The sequence below is a fragment of the Aquarana catesbeiana genome, linkage group LG03, assembly GCF_042186555.1.
Source record: "Aquarana catesbeiana isolate 2022-GZ linkage group LG03, ASM4218655v1, whole genome shotgun sequence".
Lineage (NCBI taxonomy): Eukaryota > Metazoa > Chordata > Amphibia > Anura > Ranidae > Aquarana > Aquarana catesbeiana.
Window position 1 is genome coordinate 59,014,993 of NC_133326.1, and position 13,359 is coordinate 59,028,351.

General features: G+C 40.2%; 1 protein-coding gene across 1 annotated transcript in view; it reads right to left on the bottom strand.

The window, feature by feature from the left end:
* EFL1 (elongation factor like GTPase 1) overlaps positions 1 to 13,359 on the bottom strand; it is a 556,540-nt gene that overhangs the window by 410,071 nt on the left and 133,110 nt on the right. Inside the window, exon 12 of the mRNA XM_073618573.1 lies at positions 5,051 to 5,150. Coding sequence (XP_073474674.1) covers positions 5,051 to 5,150 — 100 coding nt within the window. The remainder of the gene's footprint in view (positions 1 to 5,050; positions 5,151 to 13,359) is intronic.

Genomic DNA, 13,359 nt, shown 5'->3' on the forward strand with positions numbered 1-13,359 from the left:
GGGGGCATCTAGGAACCCTTAACTACCGAGTTTGAAGTTCGGGGGACCTATGGCTGCAAATGGGCACAGTGAGGCTGCAAATGGGCATTGTTGACCCTCTTTTCCACTTACAGTAGCTGTGCATTTCTCACCCTCGTCTTATACTCGGGTCAATAAGTTTTTCCCATTTTTTTGTGGTAAATTAGGGCCTCGAATTATGCTCGGAACGACTTATACTCGAGTATATACGGTACTTCCAGTCTGGGGGCATCAAAATAAAAGATGTGAAAGTCGAACAGTTTTCTTTAAAAATCAGCCACACCCATAAGATGCCTGACCCCTTCCAGCATGCTGCACAGTGGGCCCTTTGTTCTTTGTGAGGAAGCAGTGGTCTCTTTGCAGAGATCCGACACACCCCTGCTGAGTCAGAGGCAGGGGTCCAGACAGCAGGAAACATGAACTTTGCTGACTGCAGAGCTATAGGTCTGATTCAGTGGGGGCGTGTCAGACCTCCGCAGAGAGACCACTGCTTTCATACAGAGAACAAAGGTCCCACTCTTCAGTATACTAACAGGGGTAGGCTTTTCTACTCAGGCTGTCACTGCGTTAGAATGAATATATACTGTAAGATTTTGCACACTCTGTTTTTTTTACCCCGGGAATGTAATGCATTTAGCTAATTTAAACTGAAGGCTTGTTCAGGCTCCAAGAGGTTGCCTCTGGTGCTCCTAGGGCTGGCCGCAAATTCTAAGACAATGGAGGTCAGAGCTTACATCACACGGATTTCCAGAGAATACCAACACTTATGCATTTCATTTATATATTGTCTCTCTGAAGGAATGAATGGGACCTTGTCTTACATGTGCACAAGAAACAATGGAGCAACCATTTGCAGCAGAAGCTGTGTGGCTTCCCACCCATTGGCTGCCCAGTGCAGATCTCGCAGAAGTATGGACAGGTGATTAAAAGCTTTGGGAGGGAGGAGTAACTTAAAGTGATAGTAAAGGCACAAGGTTTTTTATCTTAATGCATTAAAGTGTTACTAAGGCCCCTTTCACGCTTGTGTGACTTGACCTGCGATTTGGGACTGCAAAGTCGCATGACAAGTCGTACCCCATGATTTCCAATGAGTACCATTCATATCTGTGTGACTTCAAGTCGCACCAACTTCAAAGTAGTCCCTGAACTACTTTGGTCCGACTTTGATGCGAGTTACACAGGCATTCCCTGAAATCGCGTCAAAATTGCGGCCGTAAAATCGCGGCGAAGTTGCGGTAGTGTGAAAGGAACCTAAACCCACAACAGTAAAATCAGTCTGTATTTGCAGAATAGCATGCTTGTTATACTCACTGTGGAACCTAAGGAGTTAATCCTCTACACTGTGTAAAAAGGCTTTTTTATCCTAGATGCACAGATCCTCCCACTCCTGCACTGTCTATCTGGGGAAGGCCATCTAACATAGGCAGAGTAGCCGACCTGCACATGCTCAGTTGTGTCTTTTATGCTGGAGAGAACAGTTACTTGTTCTCAGAGATAGCCAGGTCACATGATATTGACATCACAAATGTGGGCGTGTATACAGGCTGCAGTGAAAATCTCCACCCACCTGAACTCTCAGCACTGGAGTAACTATACAATTTATCACTTACCGTGGTATTCAGATCAGCCAAAAAGATATATAGTGGCAATATTTTTATGTAAAAAGAAGACTTATAAGCTGTGGGCACTGTGGGGAGCAGAGGAACTATTTTCATATTACTGGATTTAGTAACACTTTAAGATAAAAAGCCTTCTGTGTGCAGCAGCCACCCCCCCCCCCCTCCCCCAGCCCCTCTAATACCTTCCTGAGGTCCCTCTAGTTCCAGCAATGTTACAGGAGTGTCTCAGCTGTATGGGACTCTCCCTCCTCAATGGCTGAGACAGCAGCGCAGCACCATTAGCTGCTGCTGCTGTCAATCCAAGTCAGTCAGCCAATGAGGAGAGAAAGGGGACGAGGCCAGGCCGCAGCTCCATGTCTGAATGGACAGGGAGCATTGGCTCAGCTCGGGTGCCCCTATAGCAAACTGCTTGCTGTGGGGGCACTCTAAAGGAGGGAGGGGCCAGGAGCAGCGAAGAGGGACCCAAGAAGAGGAGAATCTGGGCTGCTCTGTGCAAAACTATTACGCAGAGCAGGGAAGTATAAGATGTTTGTTATTTTTAACAAAAGAAAACAAGACTTTACAATCACTTTAAGTATAACTGTACAAGGGTATATTTATCCTTCAAAGCTGAACTATGGAATAAGCAATTAATATATTTCCCTTTGGGATTAATAAAGTATTCTAATATAAATATACAGTACATACAGGTGCATCTAAAAAAAAAAAATAGAACATCATCAAAAATTTCATTTATTTCAGTAAATCAATTCAAAAAGTGAAACGCTCATATTTTATATAGATGCATTACACACAGAGTGATATATTTCAAACATTTCTTTTTTTTTTAATTTTGAGGATTATGGCTTACACATAGTGAAAACCCAAAATTCAGTATCTCAGAAAATTAGAATATTGCATAAGACCAATAAAAAAAAAAAAAAAAAAGATTTTTACTTCAGAAATGTTGGCATACTGAAAAGTATGTCTATGTACAGTATAGTATGCACTCAATACTTGGTTGGGACTCCTTTCGCATGAATTACTGCATCAATGCGGCGTGGCATGGAGGTGATCAGCCTGTGGCACTGCTGAGGTGTTGTGGAAGCCCAGGCTGCTTTGATAGCGACCTTCAGCTCGTCTGCATTGTTGGGTCTGGTGTCTCATCGTCCTCTTGACAATACCCCGCAGATTCTCTATGGGGTTTAGGTCAGGCGGGTTTGCTGGCCAATCAAGCACAGTGATACCATGATCATTAAACCAGGTATCGGTACTTTTGGCACTTTTGGCGTTATCTGTTGGTGTTGGTCCTCTGTGCTTTATCAAGTCCAAAGTCAACGCAGCCCTCTACCAGGAAATTCTAGAACACTTCATGCTTCCCTCTGCTGACCAGCTTTATGGAGATGCGGATTTCATTTTCCATCAGGACTTGGCACCTGCCCACACTGCCAAAATACTGTGCTTGATTGGCTAGCAAACTAGGCTGACCTAAACCCCATAGAGAATCTGTGGGGTATTGTCAAGAGGAAAAAGAGACCAGTAAACCAGACCCAACAATGCAGATGAGCTGAAGGCCGATATCAAAGCAACCTGGCCATCCATAAAACCTCAGCAGTGCCACAGGCTGACAACCTCCGTGTCATGCCACATTGATACAGTAATTAATGCGACAGGAGCCCCGACCAAGTATTGAGTGCATACTATACATGGACATACTTTTCAGTAAGCCAACATTTCTGTATTATTGGTCTTATGTAATATTCCAATTTGTGGAGATACAGAATTTTGGGTTTTCACTAGCTGTAAGCCATAATCATCAAAAAAAAAAAAAAAAAGAAGAAGAAATGCTTGAAATATATCACTCTGTGTATAACGCATCTATATAAAATATAGGAGTTTCACTTTTTGAATTGGATTACTGAAATAAATTAACTTTTTGATGATATTCACATTTTTTGAGATGCACCTGTATACACACACACCAAAAAGCATTGGGATGCCTGCCTATACACGCACATTAAAATGGCATCCCAGTCTTAGTCAATATTGAGATGGCCCACCCTTTGCATCTATAACAGCTTCAACTCTTCTGGGGAGGCTGTCTGCATGGTTTTACTACCCCATAGCTGCATGTGTGAACAAAGCTTTTAATAGGCATACTTTGTGGAATGCGTTAAAAACTTTATCTGTAGGTCCTATTTATCAAAATTATAAAAAAAACAATTTTAAAAAATCCACGAATGCCATCTGCAGTGTCATACAACGACCAATCATTTTGGCAATCAACAGAAAGGAGTAAATCCAGTAGGGTCTACTCTGCTCCATGGCAGGCAAGTGGTAAAGTGACTGGAGCCAAGTCTCTGTACTTTAACCGGTTCCCGACCAGCCGCTGCAGTTATACTGTGGCAGGATGGCTCCCCTGGGCAAGCCGTCATAGCTGTACGTCGGCTCTTTAAGACGCTGTAGGAGGCGCGCACACTCGCCCGCAGCGTGTCCCCGGTGCCGATGCAAGTGCCCGGCAGGCACGATGACCACGGGGCACCCGCGATCGCTCGTGACAGAGCGAGAACCGGGATCTGTGTGTGTAAACACACAAATCCCGCTTCTGTCGGGGGAGAGGAGACAGATTGTGTGTTCAGACTAAGTAGAAACACCGATCGGTCTCCTCCCCTAATCAGTCCTACCCCCCCCCACCCCCCCAGTTAGAACACACGTAGGGAACACAGTTAATCCCTTGATCGCCCCTTAGTGTTAACCCCCTCCCTGCCAGTGACATTTATATGGTAATCAGTGCATTTTTATAGCACTGATTGCTGTATAAATGTCACTGGTCCCAAAAATGTGTCAAAAGTGTCCGATTTGTCCACCACAATATCGCAGTACCGCTAAAAATCGCAGATCACCGCCATTACTAGTAAAAAATATTAATAATAATAAAAATGCCATAAATATATACCCTATTTTGCGCAAACCAAACAATATATGCTTATTGCGTTTTTTTTTTTTTACCAAAAATATGAAGAAGAACACATATCGGCCTAAACTGAGGGAAAAAATTGTTTTGTTTTTTTTTTTTAAATTGGGATATTTATTATAGCAAAAAGTAAAAGATAGTGTTTTTTTTTAAATTGTCGCTCTTCTTTAGTTTATAACGCAAAAAATAAAAACCGCAGAGGTGATCAAATGCCACCAAAAGAAAGTTTTATTTGTGGGAAAAAAGGACGTAAATATTATTTGGGTACAGCGTCGCACGACCGCGCAATCGTCAGTTAAAGCGATGCAGTGTTGTATCGCAAAAAAATGGCCTGGTCAGGAAGAGGGTAAATTCTTCCGGGGCTGAAATGGTTAAACAGCCTACTGCCAACTTACCAGCATTCATCCATCACACGATCATATGAATGTTACATTAATACAGATGATGGACCTTACTGTACCTCTGCTTGTTCTGGGGTAGAGCTTTTGCATCGACAGCAAACATTTTCGAAACAAAGATAATGACCGGAGAAGTTTCCTCACTGCGGCACTGCAAAAAAGCTGAGAAAAAAAAAAACAAAAACAAGCTGTATAAAAAAAAAAATCAGGTCAAGTTTGAAGAATGATCGATTACTCCTGTCTGTACTTACTGTACCAGCACAGTATATTACTTCTCTGGGGCCTTGGGACTGGGATAGCGTTATTTATTTACTGCAAGATTACATTTAAAGGTGCAATCATTCAGCAAAACTGGCTCTCCTTTAAAAAGGTCTCTCCAATTTATTCTTCCTTCTAATAGATTTATATGAAGTCTGCCCGGTGTTATTATAAAAATGTCTAGTCATTTACTCTGAGCAGTGACCTGTGCCTAAGAGTGATAGGCATGCATTGTTGTTTGGATATTGTGCTTGCTGTACTAATTTCACATTGACTTTCCTGGCCCCTGTCATTTTCCTTAATACGTACAATCGCCCAAAATACCAGGACTGACAGAGTGGAAAAGACCGCGGTTTCTGCTTCATTACCGATGCAAATGTCACCTATAGTCACATTCCATATAGTTCTTTATTTAATAAGGCAAAGAGTAATTTAATAAGTGCAGTCACCCAAAGCAACTAAAAATCAAGCAAACGTCAGATGTCAGCCAAAGCACACTAATCTGCTTCAATCAATTTGGACATTTTAGGTTACCATACACCTGGGATATGAAATTAGCGAACCTCCAGCTGTTGCAAAACTACAAGTCCCATCATGCCTCTGCCTCTGGGTGTCATGCTTGTGGCTGTCAGAGTCTTGCTATGCCTCATGGGACTTGTAGTTCTGCAACAGCTGGAGGTCCGCTAATTGCATATCCCTGCCATACACCATTAGGTTGCCCACCAAATACTAAACAGGGCAAAAACATAATCAGGAGAATTTACAAAGAGTCTAAGACATTCTTTAGAATTCCTGCATCCCTTCACACAGTAAATGTTGGAGCAGGTGACAGATTCATGTACCCGTTGTACACAGGTACATGGATCTGGGGCACGCAAGGATGTGGAGGCACAACGAGAGCAGAGTGTCCGCATGGCATGCCACCCTCAGTGCAAGTCAGATCCTCCCTGCAGTTGCACATGTCAGACAGTGACCTGGTGGGGAGTTTTGTAGCTGGGGAGCAAGCAAGGCCCTAATGGGAATTCACAGACTCTGGTTCCCTATCAGGTCCGCTCAGTGTTACCAACCAATTAGATTGAAATTTACTGACAAGACACCCGAAATTTACTGGCACAGCCACGTTTTTACTGGCTTTTCCGAAAGTTACAAAATTACAGTTTTAAGTGCAAATTTCAAATTTTGTAGACTACAAAAAAGTACAGCATGCAATATGTAATTTAAGGTAAATATTATGGCAAAGAACACATTTCTTGTTTTATTTTCAATATGATAAGTAAGTAGCTCAGGGACAGGGGGCAAGAAATTAGAATGGGCGGGCACACATGAAATTGACTCTCTCAGTGATGCTGACAGCAGTGTGCAGCAGCACAGATCACCGACCCGACACATCCCCTCCTAAGTCACAGTGACAGTCTCTCTCCACGCAAGGTGGTCCTTTCAACCCACTCTAGTCCAAACAGCAATGACAGTCCCTCTCCTGGCTTGCCTTGCTTCTGTCCAGCAGACCCGCACACGGGCTTCCGGGCCGCTCACCTCGGCTCCCTTGCACCATGACATCACACAATGAGCTCAAACACCTCTTTGCTAGTTCCACCCTCCCGCCAGTGGCACAGACATATTTTTTTACTGGCAACCTTTTCCTGTCACTGGCATTTACTGGCAGGAGAAAAGTGCCCATTTTTTACTGGCTGCCAGTAAAATTACTGATGGTTAGCAACACTGGGTCCGCTCCCCTTCTGATTGACAGCAGGCGGATCCGTAGCCAACAGACCTACTTCCATTGCCTCCTGTCAATTACAAGGAAAAGATAGTAAACCTGGCGGGGAACTGTCTTAGCTTTCCCATTAGGCTCCACCCACGGCAGCATAACTGGTCGCTAGGAGGCTGTCGGCTGTGACATCATCCTTAACAACCAGTGACAGGGAGAGGGTAGCAGTGGCAAAATATGCCGCTCTGTTACTTTGTGTACAGGGACAGAAACTCAGCCTGTCTCTGTACGCAAAGTCAGAGTTGGACCTAAAGAGGAACTGCAGTCTGCTCACATAATATGTAATAAACACATCTTTGCTATTCTATAGCTTCCCTCCAACCACTTTGCATATTATTTTATAAACACTGTGATTCTGTACTTGCCAAATATGCTGCAGAAATCTCCCTTCACTGAGTCTGGCTGCAATCATTTGAACTTAAGCTGCCTGGTCACTACCTGGATTGACACAGAGGCACAACTCCAGCTCCGCAGCTCTCATTGGCCCTCTTATGACTCACCCCCCACTCCTCCCTTCCTGGCAAACCCTTACAAGAGTGAGTGAGAGAGAGAGTTGTTCATGATGTCATAAGCCTAGGCTTTTTACCAGACAAGAAAGAGGAAGTGGGCTGTATAAGGCATTTACTGGCAGAAAAAAAATGTTTTACTATCCAAAGTTAAAACAACAAGGGCAGAAGATTTAATAGATGGAAAGATGAAAAAAATGACTGAAGATCCACTTTAATTACCTCCAGTTTTGTTATCTACCAATTGGAGCCAATTATTAAGTGTTCTTGCATAGCAAGACCACTTACTGTTATCTCACATATATATTATTCTTATTATTATAGCCAAATTTACCACCCTAACTCCTCCCACAGTTTTTACACTACATAGACAAGTAATATACCGAAACGTGCGGATTGTTCCCGAATGGTGTGCTATTACTTTGTGGAACGTTTCGCCGAATGGTTCACGAAATATCGTCGTTTTTGCGGCGAAATTGGTCCCATAGGAATGAATGGGGAAACTAGAGTGGGAGATGACAAAAGCTGGAAAATCAGAACATGATTTCTAAACTGCCGCCACTCCCTCATTTTCAAGCCCACCTACACAAATCTTATATCAAAACGTTCAGCTATCCCTGCTGCCACTAAACTTGTCCACGGCTAAGCCATAGTCCTGATAGTTTTCACAATATGACCATTTGTTTGCAACTCACGCCGTCCATTGACATTCATTGAAACTACACTCTAGCCCCTTCAAATTTGAAGGGCAATTTCTAAACTGCGACTGTGCCTTCATTTTTAATATTTCAGAGACATACTATACATCAAAATCTAGGTCTGGGTCTTGTGATTCTCACAATATAAAGATCTTCGCTGTAGGATGTATAGTTTTTAAAATACGGCCATTTGTTTAGAGGTCATTTCAGGAAATTTTAGCCATTAATCAGAGTGTACTGTTAGTGTTTGTTTTGTTGCCATGGTTACCAAAGCTTCTGTTATACACAGGGGGGAAGGTGGCTGGAGCATCTCAGCTGATTACAGAGCCCGGGGAGGGGACAGACACACCATGTACTGATTTATAATAGAGGAATATGATGGGGCAGTTTTGATGGGGTAATTCTGATGGGGCAGTTTTGATGAAGTAGTATTTGGGAAGCATAAACAGGGCATGAGCGTTGCTAGGAAACAGTGGTTGTAAACACAAGATGCTGAGACACCCCAAATGCATGTGACTTCATCTGCTAGACTTGATAATGCTTGTAGACTCCTCCCACAGTTTTCACACTACAGAGACAAATAATATACTGAAACGAGCGGATTGTTCCCGATTGGTGTGTTATTACTTTGTGGAATGTTTTGCCGAATGGTCCACGAAATGACGTTTTTGCGGCGAAATTGGTCCCATAGGAATGAATGGCGAAATGTTCAAAACTAGAGTGGGAAGTGACAAAAGCTGACAACCCCATGATCAGCCAAAACATTATGACCGCCCCATGTAAAAAAAAAAATATTTTTGAAAAAAAAAAAAAATTTTTGAAAAAAGTAAAAAAATAATTTTTGAAAAAAAAAATCATTTTTGAAAAAAAAAATATTTTTGAAAAAAAAATTTCTTTTAAAAAAAAAATTATTTTTGAAAAAAAAATATATTTGAAAAAAAAAATATTTTTGAAAAAAAAAAATTATTTTTGAAAAAAAAATTACTTTAAAAAAAATAATAATTTCGAAAAAAAATTATTTTTGAAATAAAAAAATTCATTCAGCCAAAACATTATGACCACAAAATGATCAGCCAAAACATTATGACCGCCCCATGATCAGCCAAAACATTATGACCGCCCCATGTAAAAAAAAAATATTTTTGAAAAAAAAAAAAATTTTTTGAAAAAAGTAAAAAAATAATTTTTGAAAAAAAAAAATAATTTTTGAAAAAAAAATTATTTTTGAAAAAAAAAATATTTTTGAAAAAAAAATTTCTTTTAAAAAAAAAATTATTTTTGAAAAAAAAATATATTTGAAAAAAAAAATATTTTTGAAAAAAAAAATTATTTTTGAAAAAAAAATTACTTTAAAAAAAATAATAATTTCGAAAAAAAAATTATTTTTGAAATAAAAAAATTCATTTTTGAAAAAAAAAATTACCTTTGAAAAAAAAAATTACTTTTAAAAAAAAAAATCATTTTTGAAGAAAAAAAAAATCATTTTTGATTAAAAAAAATTCATTTTTGAAAAAAAAAATTACTTTTGAAAAAAATGTTCAGCTCTTTCAGCGAATGATGGAACTTTTTTACTACTATTTATACTTTTTAAAATATTAAGCTTTTTAACACTTTTCACAGTTACTCAAGCCACTCCACCCCACCCAGTTACTCCGCCCACTCCAGTTGTAGAGGCAAGAACACTTTCACAATTTCCCCAGAAATTGTACCTTTTCTAGTTTTAAATTTGATGCATTAATAGCCCCAGTTTACAAAAGTGGTGTTATCAAGAAGTACCTGTTGGTAAACTTGACTTATGCTGACTTCAATCACCCAATCATATGTAAACAAAAGTCCTGTTTTTTTTTTCTATTTTATTTTCCTTGCACATAATTGGGTATTTTTTGCAATATGAATTTTCACTTTCACCTTACTCCTACATTTCTTGCTAGAAGAGAGAACTTACTTTGCAAAGGGAATGTGCTCTACTTTGTTAGTAAGTCAATGTCATTGTGTTGAAATATGTTTTAGATGTGGTGGAGTTGATCATCCAATCACAGGTGATGTTTTCCTTAAAGGGGAAGTATGGCCAAAACTTTTTCGTCCCTACCTCTCCTATGGATCACAGGAGTGCAGTTCATTCCGCACTCCTGTGACCCTTTTTTCAGCTGACAGTGGGCTAAAGGCCAACATCACTCAGTCCAGGAGCTGGATCGATCGCAATTTTACAGTCAGGATGCTCCCAGATGCCTGGACTAGCAGCTGACTCGGCCTTTCAGCAAGTCGCTGGGAGACTGAGCCAGCCACACCCATCCCCTCCACACACAGCCCAGACACTCCAGTGAGCACTGGAGGGGCAGAGCAGAGAGCCGGTGACTGACAGTCACAGCTCTCTGCTCAGAGCGGAGAGGAGAACTGAGCAATCAGTGGTGTTTGATCACTCAGTTCTCAGTGCAAAGGTGGCTACATCCACCTAGGTGAGTAAATATTTTTTTTTCTTTTGGGAAACCCATACTTTTCTTTTAACATGATTGAGTATCTTTTAAAAATGTAACTTTCACTTTGTTTCACATCATTCACCAAGTAAAATATCACTTTGAAAGTGGGAATGCTAATTAGTAATGTGCGTATGTGTGTGACACCGGCGCAAAAAACTAGTGATTAGATCAAAAGATATATATACACATATACTGGTTGCTACAGTGCTACAGTAAAAAAAAAACAAATTCATCCAAAAGGTGAAAATCAAATGTGTATGTATCTAGTGTTTGACTGCACTACCTCCAATATTTTAAACCAAATACAACAAGTCTACCTAAAATGAATCATGTATGTGATATAAACAAAAACAAAAACCAAAAACAAATCCACTATTACATAGTAACACTACCAAAAAACTGTCGTGTATAGATATTATTACATAAAGTCCATTTAAATATAATGTGCAAATAGAGGCTTGGATCCCGGTGTGGGCTTCCTGCTATGCCTGTGCTGTTTTCAGTGCTCCTATTTTTAAATCCGTGCAAAAAATGTGACTTCTTCACCACTCCAGTGACAACACCACCACCACATGGATTGGCCACTCACCAGATAATGGTATATATGTGCCTTTGGTTCATTTAGGGATAACCATTCCACTTTGCTGCTTGTTGTATGCTGACTCCAATGCAGTAATAAGCAAATTAATCCGTCCTCATAAAAGACAACAGACAGTGGTCATATCGCAATATGCTAACACTGTTTATTAAAATCGTATAAAAAGAGACTATAAACTCACATGCTTCCTGATGACGCAATTGTTATTGCAAAACGCATAGAGGCTGCTGGGAAATACACGCTACGTCACAACGTCACCTCCGGCCGGGCGAAAGCGAGGTCTGAACCGCAAGCAGTGAACCAAGCAGGAACGAGGCTTGCACCGCACGCTGGCAGAGGGAACACTGCGTCAGTATCTTCACATTGTTTACCCATTCAAACTGCTGGATTAGCTTGGTGCCAGCCCAAGGGCACCTAGAGCATGTGAGTTTATAGTCTCTTTTTATACGATTTTAATAAACAGTGTTAGCATATTGCGCTATGACCACTGTCTGTTGTCTTTTATGAGGACAAATTAATTTGCTTATTACTGCGTTGGGGTCAGCATACAGCAAGGTGGAATGGTTATCCCTAAATGAACCAAAGGCACATATATACCATTATCTGGTGAGTGGCCAATCCATGTGGTGGTGTCGTCACTGGAGTGGTGAAGAAGTCACATTTTTTGCACAGATTTAAAAATAGGAGCACTGAAAACAGCACAGGCATAGTGGGAAGCCCACACCGGGATCCAAGCCTCTATTTGCACATTATATTTAAATGGACTTTATGTAATAGTATATATACACACGACAGTTTTTTGGTAGTGTTACTATGTAATAGTGGATTTGTTTTTGGTTTTTGTTTATATCACATACATGATTCATTTAGGTAGACTGTTGTATTTGGTTTAAAATATTGGAGGTAGCGCAGTCAAACACTAGATACATACACATTTGATGCTCATTAGTAAATCTGGATCATTGAGTTATTCATTGTCCCTATTCTACTGATTTGAATGGTAAAATGCAAGTCAATGTACTAGAAAGGCAACAGACATGACCTTGTTCCAGCAAACTGATATGTTACCAATAAGCAAATTTCTCATGTCTATGCTATGAATTTTCTTGATACAAAATAAAACCACAGACTTTAGAAAATCAAATGTATGTGACATCATGTCCTATAATGCACTATGGAAAATAATAAAAGGGTATACTGGTATTCTCCAAGGCTGTTAATATTCTCACACAAGGTGAAACAAGGACATCCTACAGAGAGTATATTGATATCTCACAGAATGCTATAAAACAAAGCCTTCCAGTGAGGTGCCTCCCGCTCAGCAGGTGAACTTATTGACTGTATAAATGTGTGCACATTACCAGATCAATAGCAATCTTTCCTACAAACATAATTCGTTTTAACTTCTAACTTACAAGTAAATTAGAAAAAAATACATACATAACTCAATAATTTCCAAATGGGATGGCCTTAAATGACATAATAAAAAATACTGTACTGTACGTGGTCAGAACATATCATGATAATATTTACAGCTTTTTTTTTTCTTTCATACAGTTTAAATTTACAGTTTTCTCCACATTGCCAAAGTGGCAAAGTTGCGTTAAGGCAATTAAAGATGAATACAAATACTTTTATTTCCGTTGCTGAAAGATAAATCAACATTTCCTGTAAACGCAGAGCCTTTGCTGATATAAGGACCCATTCACACCAGACCGCGGTGCGGGAAACCCACGCAAAGTGAACGTTTCCCACACCGCATTTAAAACACACTTGGTGTACGATCTGCTGATTCTGAACGACCCCCCACAGGCAGATTGCATACACAGTACCGCAGTACCATGCGATACAGTTGCAGTGCATTTTTAAAAAAAGTAGTGGATGCACTACTTTTGGTGCGATTTTAGCTCATTCAAATGAGTGAATGGGCTGAAAATTGTACTGTAATGAATCACACAGGAACATGGAACACATTCTTGTGCGATTCAGGTGTGAACTGGCCCTAGATGTGTATCGAAACCCAGAATGGACATTTGTATTTAAAGTTAAACTCCAGGATAGTGGCA